The 17,623-nt window shown below is 45.6% G+C and overlaps 1 protein-coding gene across 3 annotated transcripts in view; it reads right to left on the reverse strand.

The window, feature by feature from the left end:
- Window positions 1-11,180: 11,180 nt before the first annotated feature.
- Window positions 11,181-17,623, reverse strand: part of LOC104986435 — an 18,093-nt gene continuing 11,650 nt past the window's right edge. For all 3 annotated transcript variants that reach the window (XM_010837008.1, XM_010837007.1, XM_010837009.1), the window contains one exon: window positions 11,181-14,789. In XM_010837008.1, the coding sequence (XP_010835310.1) occupies window positions 13,850-14,767 (918 nt within the window). In that variant the 5' untranslated portion in view covers window positions 14,768-14,789 and the 3' untranslated portion in view covers window positions 11,181-13,849. The remainder of the gene's footprint in view (window positions 14,790-17,623) is intronic.

Below are 17,623 nucleotides of genomic sequence, written 5' to 3' on the forward strand. Positions count from 1 at the left end.
AAAAAAAAGAACCCTTGACCCCTAAGTCACTTCCCATTTCCCTCTGCGACCCCAGCTCCTAGCCACCACTCAATCTATCTTCTGTCTTTATAGCTTGTAGCCGACTCTGGACAGTTCATATAAACAGAATCATATGTGGTTTTGAAAAATAAAGAATAACCAGCTGGACAGTCACGGTTAGGCACATGCTTGTGCCTCTGACATGTGAGTAAGAATTTCCTTACTGTGCTAGGAGGTCCCTTCTGTTCTTTACCACAAACTTCCAACCTCACAGCTAGCACAATGTAACAGCAGAGCTGTGATGAGAACGTGGGTGGAGAGAGGGCCGGGGGATCTTGTTTTCTCATTTGAACAAGTTGGAGTCTGGAGATAGGCCCGTTCCAAAGATGGCTGGCTGAATCCTCAGGCCTGGATTCTAGACTCTTCTATTTTCAAGAACGCCTCATGAGGTCTGCTCTTCCAGGAGGCTGAAGGGTGGGGATCTGCTGAAGAAACTGCACCAGTAAAGGAGTCTTCAGTCCCAGTAAAGTGAATTTGGCCAGACGCTGTTTAAAGAGGGTCCCCTTGAGACAGTCTGACCATTTCCCATGGAGAGGGTCCATGGACCATCACTTCAGAATCACCGGGGAGCTTGTGAAGATGCAGATTGCGAGGTCCCTGGCCCTGGAGGAGAATTTCTATGATCAAGGCCTAGGAAGTGGTGTTTCTAACACCATAAATTTTCTAAGAGATCCTCATCGCCCTAAATAAGACTGGTCTCTATCTTTCAACAGGGGAACAGATCTGACGAATGTATCGGTGGTGCAGGCAGTAGCTGGGCAGTCCGCAACGTAATATCCAGAGTTGTGTCAGCCCTCTGTGTGTGCTTTGGTTGATTTTGTGGTTATTTTAACTTTACTGTGATGCTGGGAAGGATTGAAGGCTAAAGGAGAAGAGGGCGACAGAGGATGAGACGGCTGGATTGCATCACCAACTCAATGGACATAAATTTGAGCATATTTCGGGAGATGGTGAAGGACGGGGAGCCTGGCATGCTGCAGTCCAAGGGGTCACAAACAGTGGGACATGACTTAGAGACTGAACTTAACTTTAATGTAAGTATAATTGATTTTCAGAAACAGTGATAAAAATGAAGCCATTTGCAGGAGGAAAAAACTGAACCAGGAAGAGAAGGCAGCTGAGAGTAAGAGGGAAGAGATGGCTAGGCGAAAATGCAGGCCAGTGGGCCAGCCTGGAGAAGGCGAGGGGCAGAAACACATGAGAGATGGGCAAGAAGGGTCATTCCTGAGCAGCTGTCAACAGGACTTCAGAGAGACGGGTCTTTAAGATGTTTTGCTGTGGGTCAGTCGCAAAAGAGTTGAAATATTTACATTCGTTATGAAGTTTTCTTTGGATGTTGGTGTCATCCTTGAATGTGAAATTACCCTGAAGTGGCTGCCAGGTACCCACATTGTACTGGGGCTATAGGCAACACAATTCTGTGTTGTGAAAAACACAGAATTCAGAATATTGACAGGTCTGGGATAGAGATGCTTCGCTGCAGTGTCTGCACAGGGAAGCAAGAAGAAAAGGCAGGAGGGGCCCAGAGACAAGGCACAGGGGCCCCAGGGAGATGCTAAAAACACCCACCGTCTAGGGACCAGGTGAGGAGCGGAGACAGGAGATGAGGGGGGGCGCTGGGGTTGCCTCTGGTATAACCACCTCTTAGTGCTGCAAAGAATCAACTTCCCACTGGTTGGGCTTTTTTGGGGGGTGAAGTGGGGTGGGGGAGAAGGAACACTGTTCCAGGAAAGGTGAGGGGGGGATGATGTACTGGGGGGATGGGTCTACCATAGGTTGCATTTTCTATCCTAAAACACCTACACCTATAATCAAGGCACACCTTTTACCCAGAAGAGTTCATTTCTTTTTGACCCCCATTCTTGATCCCCAGGTAAAGATTCCTAGTTCTATCAGCTGGCAGAGTACGTCTACTCAGCCTTCTTCTCTGCGTGTATGCACGTTTAGTCGCTCAGTTGTGTCTGACTGCAATCCCATGGACTGTAGCCCACCCAGCTCTTCTGTGCATGAGATTTCCCCGGAAAGAATACTGGAGTGAGCTGCCATTTCCTCCTCCAGGGGATCATTTCTTGAGAACTGCTACGCCTGGCTTAAGCTATGTTCTGCTGAAAGAACACGGCCTTCAGCATGGGGTATGTCAAGTTTTCCTTCGATGACACATAATAGAAGCTGCCCAGCCCCAAATTAATCATCCCTCCTGTTTTCTCAGGAGGAAAGAAGTGTCTTTCGATTCAACCACATATGCAAAGTGCCTGGCGCACACTGGCATCTCAATAAAGCCAAGTCATTGCATCGGGAGACAGCCAGAGCTCCTTGCCCTTGACCTGTGTGGCCAGGGTGTCGCCCACCACCACTGCCCCCCATTAGTGGCCTGTGGGGCTGAAGTCCCATCATGCTCCGTGCTTCCGCCCAGGCGGAGCACAAGTGACCAGCTTCTATCATGGTAGCCAGGCTCCATGACTCCCACTGAGGTCAGACAGGGGGACCCCCAAAGAGAACAGGGACCCCCAGCCCCCGCCCAGGGGACTGGGGACTGAGGGAAGCTGTAAGACTGGAATTCTTGAGGTTGGCTGCCTCTTGTGCTTTGTTTTCCTGGATGTAGTTTATATTGCGGAAAACCTTTTTTTTTTTAAAGGATAGGATGTTTTTCTCAGAGGCATTCATGGCCTGGCGTCATCCCTGCCTCCTTCCGACCCCATTCCTCCCCCAAGTCCCCAGGGTGGAAATTCCTGATCTGTTCGAGGTCCAGCTCCATGGACATTCCAGACCAGCATCTGGAAGACGGCCGACAGCCGCAGCCCCAAAGAGCTGGCCCCTGATCTTCTGGCTCTGCCTCTAAGTGAGAGCTGCCCACAGCCCCCACCCCTCCGGACTCCACCTCTGCCTGGGTCTGCAGAGGCCTCCCTAGTCTCCCCACTTCTACCCTGCCCAACCCCCACCCTAAAGCCTGTTTTCAGCTCAGCAGCCAGATTGGGCCATCTGCTCTTCCCTACTCCCTGCCCGCCACCACCACCCAGGGTGAAATCCCAGGGTCCTCAACGGGGTTGGGGGCCTCCTCTCGTCTGCTCCCCTTGGTGGGTTTTCCTCTGGCCTCCTCACTGTGCCTGGAGTACCAGGTCACCCCTGCTCAAGGCCTTTCTGCCAGCCCGTCCCTGTGTCTGGAAGGTTCCTCCCCCTAGAAATGCTCAGGGTTCATTCTCCTGTCCTTGAGGTTTTCACTCAAATGTCACCACCTCTGGGGGAGGCCAATCCAGCAACCCTCATCTCTCTCCCACTCTCTTGTCTTGCCTGCTGGCTTGCTTTCCCTAGAGCCTCACTGAGCATGTTCTAACACTTCATGTGGTCTGTGTATTGTTTGCAGTGTCTGTCTCTCACCACTATTAAGTTCCTGGGGGACAAAATTCTCTATTTTGTTTGCCAGAATACCCCTCTAAAGCTCTTCGGCGCTTCATAAATATTTGTGGGCTGAATGCCCCATTAGTCTGGGCCAGCTGGCCTAGGGGGTCCACAGCATCTCTGAGCAAGCCTCTTGCTTCCCATGGTTCCACACCATTCGTTAGGAGGGGGTCTCAATGCCGGGCCCCCATGTGGTAAGCCAGGCTTCGGGGTTGGTTAACTGCCCCAAGACCCACTTCTGCCCATGCTTGTCTTGTCTGGGCCCAGTTCCCTCCCTGCCCAGAGCCTTGCTTCACTTGGATGGATGCATCTAACCCTCACCCTCGCCCACCTTGGGGTCCAGCTGGCCTCTGGGGGCTGTGGGAGCCTGCTACTTTACCTGTCCGTGCTGCTCACCTGAGCTCTGGCGGAGAGGTGCTCCCGCTCAGAAAAAAAAACAAACAAACAGAGGATGGCAGTCATTAATGAAGGAAAAACAGAATTTATTCAGAAACTATTGCGACAGGGGGTTTTCCTGATGGCTCAGTGGTAAAGAACCCGCCTGCCAAGCAGAAGCTGCAGGAATCAAGCTGAGGGTGTGATCCCTGGGTCAGAAAGATCCCCTGGAGAAGGAAATGGCAACCCACTCCAGTATTCTTGCCTGGGAAATCCCATGGACAGAGGAGCCTGGTGGGCTGCAGTCCGTGGGGGTCGTGAAAGAGTCGAACATGACTTAGTGACTAAATGACCACAGCATTGCAATAGGCAGGAAGACACCTCAGTATGGAACCGAGTTCAAATCCGAATCTAACAAGAACAAGAGGGGATCTATAGCCAAGGAGTAGGTGGGGGTTCTGTGGGAGGAAAATTAATAACAAGAAATATCGAGGGTCAGGGGGTAGAGGGTGGATTCTGGTTAAAGCGCACAGGATTCTTGCTGAAGGCAAGCAGATACCAAAATGGGGGGTGGGTGTGAAGAATTTGGCCAGCTGTTGAGGATGATCACACAGCAAGGGTAATTAGGTAACAAGGATGAGGGATTCTCTCCAAGCTAACTTAGCAGGATTCTTGCTGAAACTGGGCAATACAGGCCCAACAAGGAGGGATACTAAAGTCCAAGGTCAAAGAAGGCTTAGAGGATCCTGAGTAAGGTTTAGTCAAGGCGAAAGCCTCCATCCTTACCTTGGCAAGCAGAGTCCTTTGCTGGCACCACTGGCACCTACCTCACTTGATCTCGCTCCAGGGCTGGATCCACCCTTACCACCCTGCCCTGATGAACAGACCAGTCCAGTCAAGTCAGGGCAAGAACGTCCCACGGGGGTGAAGAACTGGCTCCCACCCAGTCCTAGCTGCCCACCACCCACAGCCTCTAGATAACGAAGTGGGTGATGGGTGGGGCAATGCAGAACCCGGCTTCTGGGGATCCAGAATGCCCCCCACAGCTTCCCAAAGATCACTGAATAGCTTCTCAGAGGTCCCACAGTCCAGTGGTTAGGACTCTGCACTTCCACTGCAGGGGACACAGGTTCGATGCCTGGTAGGGGAACTAAGACCCTGAATACCACGCAGCACAGCCAGAAAGAAGACAAGCAAAAAATCACTGAAATACTTGTCAGTCCCTCATGCTTGCAGCTGAAATCTCAGGAGTCATCTCAAGTACCCCTGTGGTCACCTCCAGTTCTGACCTCGACTTGGAGACAGTTGCCTCAGGCTGTTTCGCCCAAGGATTTTGAGGAAGGAACAAGAGGCTTTAGACTCAGTAAGCTTAGCTGCTGCAACTCTCATTTTTACTCAGGAAAGAAATAGATAAAGAATTCACAACTCTTGGGACTTCCCTGGTGGTCCTGGTGGCTGAGAATCTACCTGCCAATGCCAGGGGCATGGGTTTGATCCCTGGTCTGGGAGGATGCCACACACTGCAGGGAACTAAGCCCATGTGCCACAACTACTGAGTCCTCTCTCCCTAGAGCCTGTGCTCTGCAACAAGAGAAGCCACCACAATGAGACTGCCCACTGCAATGGAGACCCAGTGCAACCAAAAATAACTAAATAATTTTAAAAATAAGAAGAAGAATTCAAGACTCTGCACCTCATCTATTGATCTGTCTCTGCGCTTTGACTTATTCTGAAGACCGGGCTGGTCTATGAGCCCAGCTGTGTATTTTCACATTAGGAGTCAGGCTCTTTAATGGGTCTCTTCTGATACCAGCACCACTGAGCGAGCCAAGTCGGGGGCATGGCCTACAAAGAGGCAACTTCCTGTTTTAAGTGGCACATGTTGTGATCTGCCTGTTTCCAAAGGTTTTTGGTTTCTGTTTGGGGTGTGCTGGGTCTTCGTTGCGGTGTGGGCTTTTCTCTAGTTGCAGTGAGTGGGAGCCACTCTCTATTTGCAGTGCTCAGGTTTCTCATTTCGGTGGTTTCTCGTGTTGCTGAGCACAGGCTCTAGGGGCCACAGGCTTCAGTAGTTGTGGCTCCCTGGCTCTAGAACACCGATTCAGTAGTTGAGGCACACAGGCTTAGTTGCTCCGCGGCATGTGGAATCTTCCCAGATCAGGGATCGAACCCATCGCCCCTGAATTAGCAGGCAGAGTTTTGACCACTGAGCCACCAGAGAAGTCCGAGCCTCCATCGTTTTAGCTGATTCCTTTTCTGTCTACCACTCAGACCCCAATCCCGTCTGGGCCTCACCCTCGCGTCCTCTACCTTTGCATAGCATCCGTCTAGAATTGACCCACTCTGACCAATCCTGCCTTGAGTTTCTGACCTGTATCCCATCAGCCCAAAGATTGCTGTCCCTCTTCAATATGCCTTCTTTTTAAATGTTCCCAAGGAAGTGCCTACCCCACCCCAAAGAAGCAAGATGGAGGAGCCAGGGGATCTTTTCATAGCTTCCTTCGACTTTAGAGCCTACCAAGCCAAGAATTCCACTGGCACGGGGAATGAGTGTGTGTGTAGAGGAGAGAAATGGTGTTCCATATGCCCCCACTCCTAAGATTCCCAGAGAAAAACATTTTTATAAGTGCCAAAAATATGGTCAGACTGCCCATGAAATCAGCTCTGATAGTTACACGACGTAAGTCATGGCTTAGTTTGTTCTGGATCTTCTTGTCCAGATCCTCACATGGAGGATGGGGCACAGATCTCACTGCAGCCTCTTTTATAAGGCTGGAGGATCCACTCACATGGCCAGCAGGTTGGTGCTGGTGCATTGGTTCCTGTCCACATGAACCTGGCCATGTGTGGGCCTCTCAAAAGGATGCCTATGTGTCCTCATGACTTAGTGGCTGGCCTTCACCAGAGTGAGCTATCTGAGAGAGAAAGAGAAAGCGCACCAGGTGAAGGTATCATTTTTATGAGCTAGTGCTATGGTCTAATTCATATCAGGTTCACATCATATCAGTTCAGTTCAGTCACTCAGCCATGTCCGACTTTTTGTGACCCCCATGGACTACAGCACGCCAGGCTTCCCTGTCCATCACCAACTCCCGGAGCCTACTCAAACTCATGTCCATCTTGTTGGTGATTCCATCCAAGCATTTGTCATCCCCTCTCCTCCCACCTTCAATTTTTCCCAGCATCAGGGTCCTTTCAAATGAGATGGTTCTTCGTATCAGGTGGCCAAAGGATTGGAGTTTCAGCTTCAGCATTAGTCCTTCCAATGAATATTCAGGACTGATTTCCTTTAGGATGGACTGGTTGGATCTCCTTACAGTTGAAGGGACTCTCAAGAGTCTTCTGCAACACCACAATTCAAAATCATCAATTCTTCAGTGCTCAGCTTTCTTCATAGTCCAACTCTCACATCCATACATGACTACCGGAAAAACCAAAACTTTGACTAGACAGACCTTTGTTGGCAAAGTAATGTCTCTGCTTTTTAATATGCTGTCTAGGTTGGTCATAGCTTTTCTTCCAAGGAGCAAGCATCTTTTAATTTCATGGCTGCAATTACCATCTGCAGTGACTTTGGAGCCCAGAAAAATAAACTCTGTTTCTGTTTCCATTGTTTCTCCATCTATTTGCCATGAAATGATGGGACCAGATGCCATGATCTTAGTTTTCTGAAGGTTGAGTTTTAAGCCAACTTTTTCACTCTCTTCTTCCACTTTCATCAAGAGGCTCTTTAGTTCCTCTTCACTTTCTACCATATGGGTGGTGTCATCTGTGTATCTAAGGTTATTTGATATTTCTCCCAGCAATTTTGATTCCAGCTTGTGCTTCATCCAGCCCAGCATTTCTCATGATGTACTCTGCATAGAAGTTAAATAAGTACAGTGACAATATACAGCCTTGACATGCTCCTTTCCCAATTTGGAACCAGTCTGTTGTTCTATGTCAGGTTCTAACTGTTGCTTCTTGACCTGCATACAGATTTCTCAGAAGACTGGTCAGGTGGTCTGCTATTCCTATCTCTTTAAGAATTTTCCACAGTTTGTTGTGATCCACACGGTCAAAGGCTTTGGTGTAGTCGTTAAAGCAGAAGTAGATGTTTTTCTGGAACTCTCTTGCTTTTTCAATGATCCAGTGGATGCTGGCAATTTGATCTCTGGTTCCTCTGCCTTTTCTAAATCCATCTTGAACATCTGGAAATTCATGGTTCACATACTGTCTCCAAGCCTGGCTTGGAGAATTTTGAGTATTTGCTAGCTTGTGAAATGAGTGCAATTGTTCAGTATCATATGATATCAAACCAGTCAAACCTAGAGGAAATCAACCCTGAATATTCATTGGAAGGATTGATGCTGAAGCTTAAGCTCCTATACTTTGGCCACCTGATGTGAAGAGCCAACTTACCAGAAAAGACCCTGCCGATGGGAAAGATTAAAGGCAAAAGGAGAAGGTGGTGACAGAGGATGAGATGGTTAGATAGAATCATTGACTTAATGGACATAAATCTGAGCAAACTCCAGGAGATAGTGAAGGACAGGGAAGCCTGGTGTGCTGCAGTCCATGGGGTTGCAAAGAGTCAGACACGACTCAGCAACCGAACAGCAATTCATATGCTGAAACACTAACTTCTGATGTGATGATATTAGTAGGGGAGAGTTTGGGAGGAGCTTAAGCCATGGAATTAGGGCCTTATAAAAGAGGGACCCATTCATACCCCATTCGAAGATTCAACCTTTACCCCTCCACCTTAGATGAAAACTTGGGTGAGATCTTGGCTGTCACTCTTTTGCCTATCATTCTTTTTTATTATATGTTTATTAAAAATATAACAAAATTTACTGTCATAACCATGTTTAAGCGTACAGTTCAGTAGTGTTAAGTATATTCATGTTGTTGTGAAAGATCTCCAGAACTTTTTCATCTGAAAAAAAAGTTCATCTGAAACTCTACCCATTAAATAGTTCCCATTTCCCCCTCCTCTCAGCCCCTGGGAATCACCATTCTACTTTCTGTTCCTATGAATGTGACTACTTTGTGTATCTCCTATAAGTGGAATCAGACAACATTTGTCTCTTTGTGGCGAGGGTTTAGTAGCTAAGTCGTGTCTGACTCTTTATGACCCCATGGACTGTAGTCCGCCAGGCTCCTCTCTCCATGGGATTTTCCAGGCAAGAATACTGGAGTGGGTTGTCATTCCCTCCTCCAGAGGATCTTCCCAACCCAGGGATCTAACGTGGGTCTTCTGCGTTGCAGGCAGTTTCTTTACTGACTGAGCCACCAGGGAAGCCCACTTAGCTTAATATCCTCAAGGTTCATTCATACTGGAACATGTGACAGAATTTCCCTCCTCGTCAAAGCTGAACGATATTCCATTGTTTGGATATACCACATTTTGTTTACTTATCCATTTATGGACTTTTGGTTTGCTTCTACTTTTTGGCTTATTGTGAAGAACATTACCATAAACATGGATGTGGAAATATTTTTTTTAGACTCTACTTTCAATTCTTTTGGATTTATACCCAATAGTGGGATTTCTGGATCATGGAATAGTCCTATTTTTAATTTTTTGGAACTCATTTTATGTAGTGGCTGTACAGTTCCCATTTGGGAAATGGGAACATCCCACCAAGGGTGCACAAGGGTTCCAATGTTTCCATATCTTTGCCAATACTTATTTTCTGCTATTTTTATAGTAGTCATCCAAATGAGAATGAGGTATTATTTTGTTGCTATTTTGATATCCATTTTGGCTAGTCATTCTTAAGTAATTCTTACGTCCTTTGGTCATTTTCAGCTACAAGGAACAATCTCATTTTATAAGTGTGATAGGCAGAGTAACATCCTTTACCCCAGCAAAGATACCCTAACCACTGGAACCCATGGATGTTTTGCTACCTTACAAGGACGAATGAAGGTTGCAGATGAAATTAAGGTTTCTACAGCCACCCCCTCAAACCCCCAGATTGCCTATGACTTTTCCTGACCTAGAAGAGGTGGGAGCTGGGAGGACATGTATGAGACAGCAAAGATTATCCTTGTCTAAGGCAGATATAGTATGACCTTTGCATCTTCTGGGTGGGATAGATTTCCAGTGACAATTCTTTCTCTTCTGTAGTACTATGTGGAGTCCTCAAAGTTATCCCCTCGGAGCCCTTGGACAATCCTTGTCTCTGGCTGACTGCTTCTCACCCCATCTTCATCTTCTGCAGCCAGTGGTAATGTTCATTCTCTTACTGATGAAAGTCCCTCCCCTTAGGCATGAAGCGTTTTAGAACAAGCCTTTCCAACAGTTCCAAGGCCAGATGCTTCCCAGAGTCCTCTTGGTTCACTGGAATGTTCTGGCATGCTTTCCCCACTCCCCCTAGGGACAGATGTGCCATTTTCTCTCCACTGCAGAGATAATGTCTTCACTTGGCCACCAGGAAGGCAATTCTAGCCACAGTCTTTGACCTTTCTAGAAATAAAAAATGCTTACAATACATTAATGCGGCTGATCTTACCTTCTTGAACTTCTTCTAAACAACGGACTGGATTCATTCTACATTTTCTTATGATGGATATTATAAACTACTTTTCTGTTCTTACTTTTTAAAATGTTGCCCAAGTTCATTTTTAGAATAAGTGTTTATAGAGCATATCTACATATAAGTCAATGTGTTTATGCAGCATATCTATAGTTAAGCCAGAAATGGTTTCATGCAGTGATAATATGGTAACAGTTGCAATAAATGAAATGTTTCCAAGAACTCGGGAATTTTGAGATAATTCACATTTTTGTTTCAGTAATTTGTTTTTTTTTAGAGCTCTTTGAACATTTCCCCTACAGTCCTATCCTCCCTGACTTTAAATTCAATATAATGGCACCACGTCTATAGGGGAAAGGAGAGTTTACAGGAACTCTCAAATAATTGCAAGTAACGTCAGCCTCTCCCCTTTCCTCTGTATCTTGCCCAAGCTTAAGTTTCTCAAAGTATTTTCACATTATGGGAAGCATGATTACTGATGTCATTCATGACATAAACTATCATTCTTAATATCAGTTTAAACAACTTTCAAATGCAAGTCCAGGAAATTAAAACCAAAATTATCTTACAAATGAGAAATTCTCAATAGTTTCCCCTTCGTTGATCATCTTTTGAGGAAAGCTCAGAAGTGGATCAGCTGTTGACTCTTGGAAGAGAGGGAAGATATCGAAAAATAGGGAGGAGGAAGACGTGGGCTTGTGGGCTAAGTTGCATTAGTTGTGTCTGACTCCGTGTGACCCTATGGACTGTAGCTTTCCAGGCTCCTCTGTCCATTGGATTCTCCAGGCAAGAATACTGGAGTGGGTTGCCATACCCTCCTCCCGGGTCCATCTCCTGCATTTGCAGGTGGGTTCTTAACCACTATCACCACCTGGGAAGCCCAGAGAAGACTTAATTTTCACTAAATACCATTTTGAGCCTTTTGAATCTTTTACTATACCTTCCCAATTCAAAATATTTAATTTTAAAAAGCAATGATTTCCATTTGAAAGTATAAAACAACCATTGTAATGATCAGTGGTACAAGTAGAAGTTACCTTTTGATATTAGAAAACAGAGTTTTTAAAGTTCTGAGGTTAAATTAAATTGTGAGTATTACATTTAAGTCTTACAATTAAGCCTGGACAATTTTTTAGTTTTTCTTCCTCTTTCTGCTCTCAGATTGCTTAATATTTCAACAAAAACGAAGAAACAACTTGGTTTTTGTGGGGAGAGAGTTTGTACAAAGGCATGTCTTACTGACTGACAAGTCTAGCTTATCATTTGTCGAGATCTGCCCTCTGTCAGGCTCTGTACTGGATGCCGAGAGACAAGGTAAGAGACTCACGCCCGCCCTGGAGAGAGAACTGCACGAACAGAAGAGAAGGTGGTGCTTTGAAGTCTCGGAGCTATTCTCAGAGGAAGAAGGAAAACTTAGAATGAATACCCAGAGAGGACATAAGAAGAACTGGAAGCCAAGATGGAGTCCAGACACATGATTCAGAAACTGCTAGGACCTGAAACCAAGGGCGGCTTAAGGATGTAGAGTGTGGTCAAAGCAATCAGTAAAAAGGAGCTTTTTCCCACAAGCCAGCTGTCCACACCCAAAGCAAAGTGGAGAACCAAGGCCCCAATTTCCCAAGCAACAGGTCCAGTTCTTAACAGTGATGAAATGATCACCCTGAGTCAAGTCACGTGTATGGAAATTTAAAGGGATGGTCCAACCTCCTAAGCTCCTGTAAGACCTTTATAAGCCTCAGTTTTTCTTATTTGTAAATCAGGTATAATAATCTCTACATTATAAAATTGTTGGGAGGACTTGACATCGTGTATATAAAAGAGCTTACATAATAATATCAAGAGCATAAGAATTGCTCAATACATGGCATCTGTTGTCCTTGTTGTTGTTTTGTTACCTGAAAATATAAATATCATAATGGTGGATCCCATGATTTAGATCATTCAATCCTCATTTGTACACCTTTCAGGGTGCCTTTCTGCACTGCCAATTCTGTGAAACTAGGAACTACATTTCCCAGACTCCTTTGTTCTTAGAGTCTGGGTGCCAGTTAAGTTCTACCAGTTAGAGGCAATCACATGAGATTTGGAAGATGGAAGAGGTGGAGGCCATCTTCCTGTTGCTGTTTCTCCCCCAAACAAAGTCTCACAGTCACGAGGAACATGAGGAGACAGGCCGAGGTGGGGCAGGCGGTGGAAGAAGCGCCTGCCTGACCTCCAGGTTACAGCTCATTGGTTTGCTCTTGATATCCACAAATGCTGTCCCCTGATGTCCACTCCCAAGCCCTTTCAATGACTTGTATGCATCCAATTCCTGTATTAAATCTTTATGGGGCAATATACTTATGGTAACAATTTCTGTTTCTAGGACTGAATCCTGACTGATTCAGAAATGGGTGTTTTATCTAAAGAAATATCATATGGAGACTTCTGTGAAAGAAGTTATTTCATACTATGGCCCCAAACTTACTTAGACTTAAATTATGAGTTCCCATGTTTAAACCAGTTCAGTGATCTCTTTATTGATGCCATTCTCTTTGACATAATACAATTAAAGTTTTCTGGGATCCAGAACAGATAACTCTGTATCTACGTATCATTTTAAAAGGTAGAGTATATTTTTATGATGATCATAATCTATCCGTTGTCTTTATATTCTGTTTGGTCAAGAGAAAAATGGTCCCTGAAATAATTTTGTTATCCAATATCTACTCTTACTTATTTTCTTAGTATTAAGAAACCCAACTTTTAACAAAACACTGCTACACTGCTACTCTCCCTTAAAGCTAGGTCATAGTCAAATGACTAAAATTTAGCCAGTTAGATGTAAGAAAAAGTGTTTTGTAACTTCTGAAAAGTGTCTTTAGAAGGAAGGTACAGAGACTTCTTTGCCCCTTCCTCCTTCCTGTTGGCTGGAGTGTGAATGTGATGACTGGAGCACTAACAGCCATCCTGGGTCATGAGGTAGTACACTAATCATGGCAGAGTAGAAGGGGATCATCTCTGTGGCCTACAGAGTTACCACATAGGCCTGGATTGTGTAGCTCCAGATTTCTTTTACATAAGAAAAAAATCAACCTCAACTTTTTAAAGTCACTCACTTTGTTGCTGACTTGTTATCACATGTAGCCAAACCTGCCCCTACTTAATATAAGTGGAACAGCCAAACTTCTCTCCCTATCAACCATGGTCTGTTTCTTAGTTTCTAAAAACAAGTGCATTCACAAAAAAACTGCTCAACTCCTGAAACACAACGAGGCATGGTACTCAAAATGCTAATCTGGGTGTAGAAGTAAAGACATAAAATGATTTCTCTGAGTCCAATTCAGTGGACACAGTAGTCAAAATTTGTAAGTCAGATGGATAACTTTGATTTACTCATATTACTCTCAAAATCAAATCAAGGCATCAATTTTAGGTTGAGAGAACAGCAAATGCTCAACCCTAGCTGGTGGTCCATTAGGACTAGCGTTACTGATTCAAAATGGCTGAATTTTTATTTAAACTGACACTCTGCTGGTGACACCACAGTGACCACACCACAGTTGACAGCACATCCAGCGGTATAATCTGCTTTGCAACTCTCTATTCCAGAGCCCATAGATCAGGGGGTTAAAACACTGGGCAAAGGCAAAGACTCCAAAAAGCACCAGATTTAAAGCAAAGAAAAACACTCCACACATCTTTCCCAAACCAATGAATAACAGAGTTGGTATTACATGCAAGCCCAGCTGCACTAAATGAATAAGGACTGTTTTCCTTGCTTTGATATTTGACCTGTTAAAATGACCAGCCCGTTTCCCTTCTTTGTATATCAGGGAGTAACTTACAAGAATGATGGACAGAAGAAGGAAAAGGAAAACCATGCCAATGGCTCTGGCAGGAATGCCATTCAAGACCACTGGGCAAAGGGGTTCAGATTTTAAAAGAGCAATCTGAGTAGGGCCAGTGCCCTCTATGAGGAAGAGGCAAGCATTCTTCAGTATAATAATGAGCCAAGTCCCAGCCAGAATCTTATACTTGACGGAATCTACAAAGGACACAGAGGTCAGGGGCCAGCAGATCACCAGGTACGTGTGGGCAGCCATCAAGGCCAGAGTGAAGAGGATCCCTTCTCCAACACTCAGCTGTGCCCCAAACACCACCCAGCACACCAGGACGGGGCTGTTGGCCAGGAAGGCTCTCATCCCTTGGAAAACCACCCCCAGGCCACAGTAGGAGGAGATGCACAGCAGGTGGTGACAGAGGAGGATGTATCGAACCTCTTTCCTCAGTTTTGAATTCTGTAATACGATGGTGATAATGATGACCGTGATGAGCGTGGCGAAGGAGAAAGCCACCACGTACACGGAGGCCTTTACAGTTGCTTCCAGCCTCAGCCAATCTGACATGTTGCAGTGCTCAGAAGACACGTTCATGGTCTTCAGGGCAACCTGGCTCCTGCAGGAGAAAAGAATAAGAAAGAATGAATCTGTGTTAAAGTTTCTCACATGGTTTTCTGACTCTCTGACCTTGCATACAGTCCCAAGGAACAGGCTGCCCATTTTTCACTATAGGCGATAACAACTTTCAAGAGTATTGACATGGACCAAAGAAAGGAGAGAAGTCATCTGCTGTCTCACTTCCTCCAGACCTCCCTCTCCTCCATCAAAGTTGATTGGACCAGGAGTGAGGGAGTATCTGTCTCGGGGAAAGTTGTTCTGCAGACCCTGCTGAGTCTATCAGAGTCTGTCTCTTAAAAATCCAACCCAAGGATTCTCAGAGAACGTAGTCCGAGTGTGATGTCATGTAATTGACCTGTCACTCATGTTGGAGTGTAGACAAGAGGAAGAGAGAGACAGAGAGAGGTTGGAGAGGAGCAAAGTGGAACCACAAAAGCCCTTGCAAGACAGAAAGCAACCTGGGTTTCTGAGTCCACTAAGATGCCTTGCATTTTCTGCCTTGGGTTCTAAAAATATCACACCCCCCTGGATTATTTGATCTATCTTAAATAGGTTTCTGTTCCTTTACTTTGGCTCCTAGAGAGTAAAATATATAAAATGGACCCTGACAAGGCACAGTAAATGCTAGAGGTTTCCTAAAGGGCAAGTCACAACAGAGATAATGGCAAGTCACAGCTAGGCGAGTTCCTGAGAACTGCCAATGCTGAAGCGCCTCATGAAATCCCTTACTGAAGGCATAAGTTTTTTCGTACATACTGTGTTGTCATCGTTTGTGGAAAATTTGCCCTGTTCTGATGGATTTTTGTGCCATTGTCACACTGTTGAACTCCAGGCTTTTATTCTCTGGATTCTCCAGTTCTTCAGAGAGGACTAGAAATTGTAATGGTCATTGTCAGGCTTTATTTTAGCTGTAGATTTTTCCATCAAAATCTTACCCTAGAACCTGTCAATTATAAACTGGAAAATGCACACCTGCCTGCATTAAATGCCTCCTCCTTAATCCCTCGCTCCCAGAGTATACAGAGCACCACCAGAGAAATGGATAGCCTCCATAGTGACTGTGTGAAGACCCCGGAGAGGGAACACTCTACCCCTAGCCTGGCAGAATCACATGAACTGAGCTCTAAGCCTAGATTTGCTGCCAGTGAGGAATATGACTTTGGATGCTGAACTCACGTTACTTCTCTGGTCCTGGGTTCCTTAAATCACAGCCAGGCAGCATCACCAAGCTCTGCATCCTTTCTCTCTACAGACACAGAGTCAACCTCACGCACATCCTCAAGGGCCCTGGAGTATCTGGGCTTGTACCTTATTCTTGAGAACAAGACTGCCCCACCTCTACCCCTAGAACGTTCTCATCTTATTCCCCATCTCATTAACCTGAATAGAAACCCTGGCTCTCTAGGACAGGCCTGCCTTGCCTTGCCAGGCCCCCTCCCAAGACCTTAGACCCAACCTCTGATCCCTTTAGGGAGAGTGAAGGCTTGCTGAGAGGACTACGGACAGACTAAAGCCAGGACTAGATTTGAAGGGCCTTGATACCATTCTAAGAGTTCAGATTCATTTTGTAGGCAATAAGGAGGCTTGCGTGATTAAAATTAAGAGCAGCACTTTCTCCAAGTTGGAAGCTAATAAGATATGGCCACTTCTGCTTACAGAGAGGTATTTGATAGGAACTCTAAAGAGCCTCTTGATGAAAGTGAAAGAGGAGAGTGAAAAAGTTGGCTTAAAGCTCAACATTCAGAAAACGAAGATCATGGCATCTGGTCCCATCACTTCATGGAAAATAGATGGGGAAACAGTGGAAACAGTGGCTGACTTTATTTTGGGGGGCTCCAAAATCACTGCAGATGGTAACTTCAGCCATGAAATTAAAAGACGCTTACTCCTTGGAAAGAAAGTTATGACCAACCTAGACAGCATATTAAAAAGCAGAGACATTACTTTACCAACAAAGGTCCGTGTAGTCAAGGCTATGGTTTTTCCAGTAGTCATGTATGGATGTGAGAGTTGAACTATAAAGAAGGCTGAGCACAGAAGAATTGATGCTTTTGAACTGTGGTGTTGGAGAAGACTCTTGAGAGTCCCTTGGACTGCAAGGAGATCCAACCAGTCCATCCTAAAGGAGATCGGTCCTTGGGGGTTCATTGGAGGGACTGATGTTGAAGCTGAAACTCAAATACTTTGGCCACCTGATGCAAAGAAATGACTTATTTGAAAAGACCCTAATGCTAGGAAAGATTGAGGGCAGGAGAAGAAGGGGACGACAGAGGATGAGATGGCTGGATGGCATCACTGATTCAATAGACATGAGTTTGGGTAAACTCCAAGAATTGATGGACAGGGAGGCCTGGCGTGCTGCAGTTCATGGGGTCGCAAAGAGTCGGACCTGACTGAGTGACTGAAATGAACTGAACTGAACTGCTGAGCAGGGGGCTTCCCTGGTGGTTCAGACAGCAAAGAATCAGTCTGCAATGAATGAGACCTGGGTTCTATCCCTGGGTTAGGAAGATCCCCTGGAGAAGGAAATAGCAACCCACTCCAGTTCCTGCCTGGAGAATTCCCACGAACTTGGTAATCTACAGTCCATGGAGTTGCAAAGAGTTGGACATGACTGAGCAACTAACTCTCACTAACGCTCACTCACTCTGCAGAGCAGGCAGCTTGCAAGGCAGAAATGTGCTCAATGAAGACAGTACAACCATAGCAAAGAGCTTCAAATACTCTTTTAAACACATAAAATCTCCAGGAAAGCTGCAACTCTGCAAAATCAGCTAGGGCAATAATATTAGCTTTAATTTATTTATTAGACTTCAAGAAGATCAACAATTT

Source organism: Bison bison, unplaced genomic scaffold (genome assembly GCF_000754665.1).
Source record: "Bison bison bison isolate TAMUID 2011002044 unplaced genomic scaffold, Bison_UMD1.0 scf7180017864068, whole genome shotgun sequence".
Lineage (NCBI taxonomy): Eukaryota > Metazoa > Chordata > Mammalia > Artiodactyla > Bovidae > Bison > Bison bison.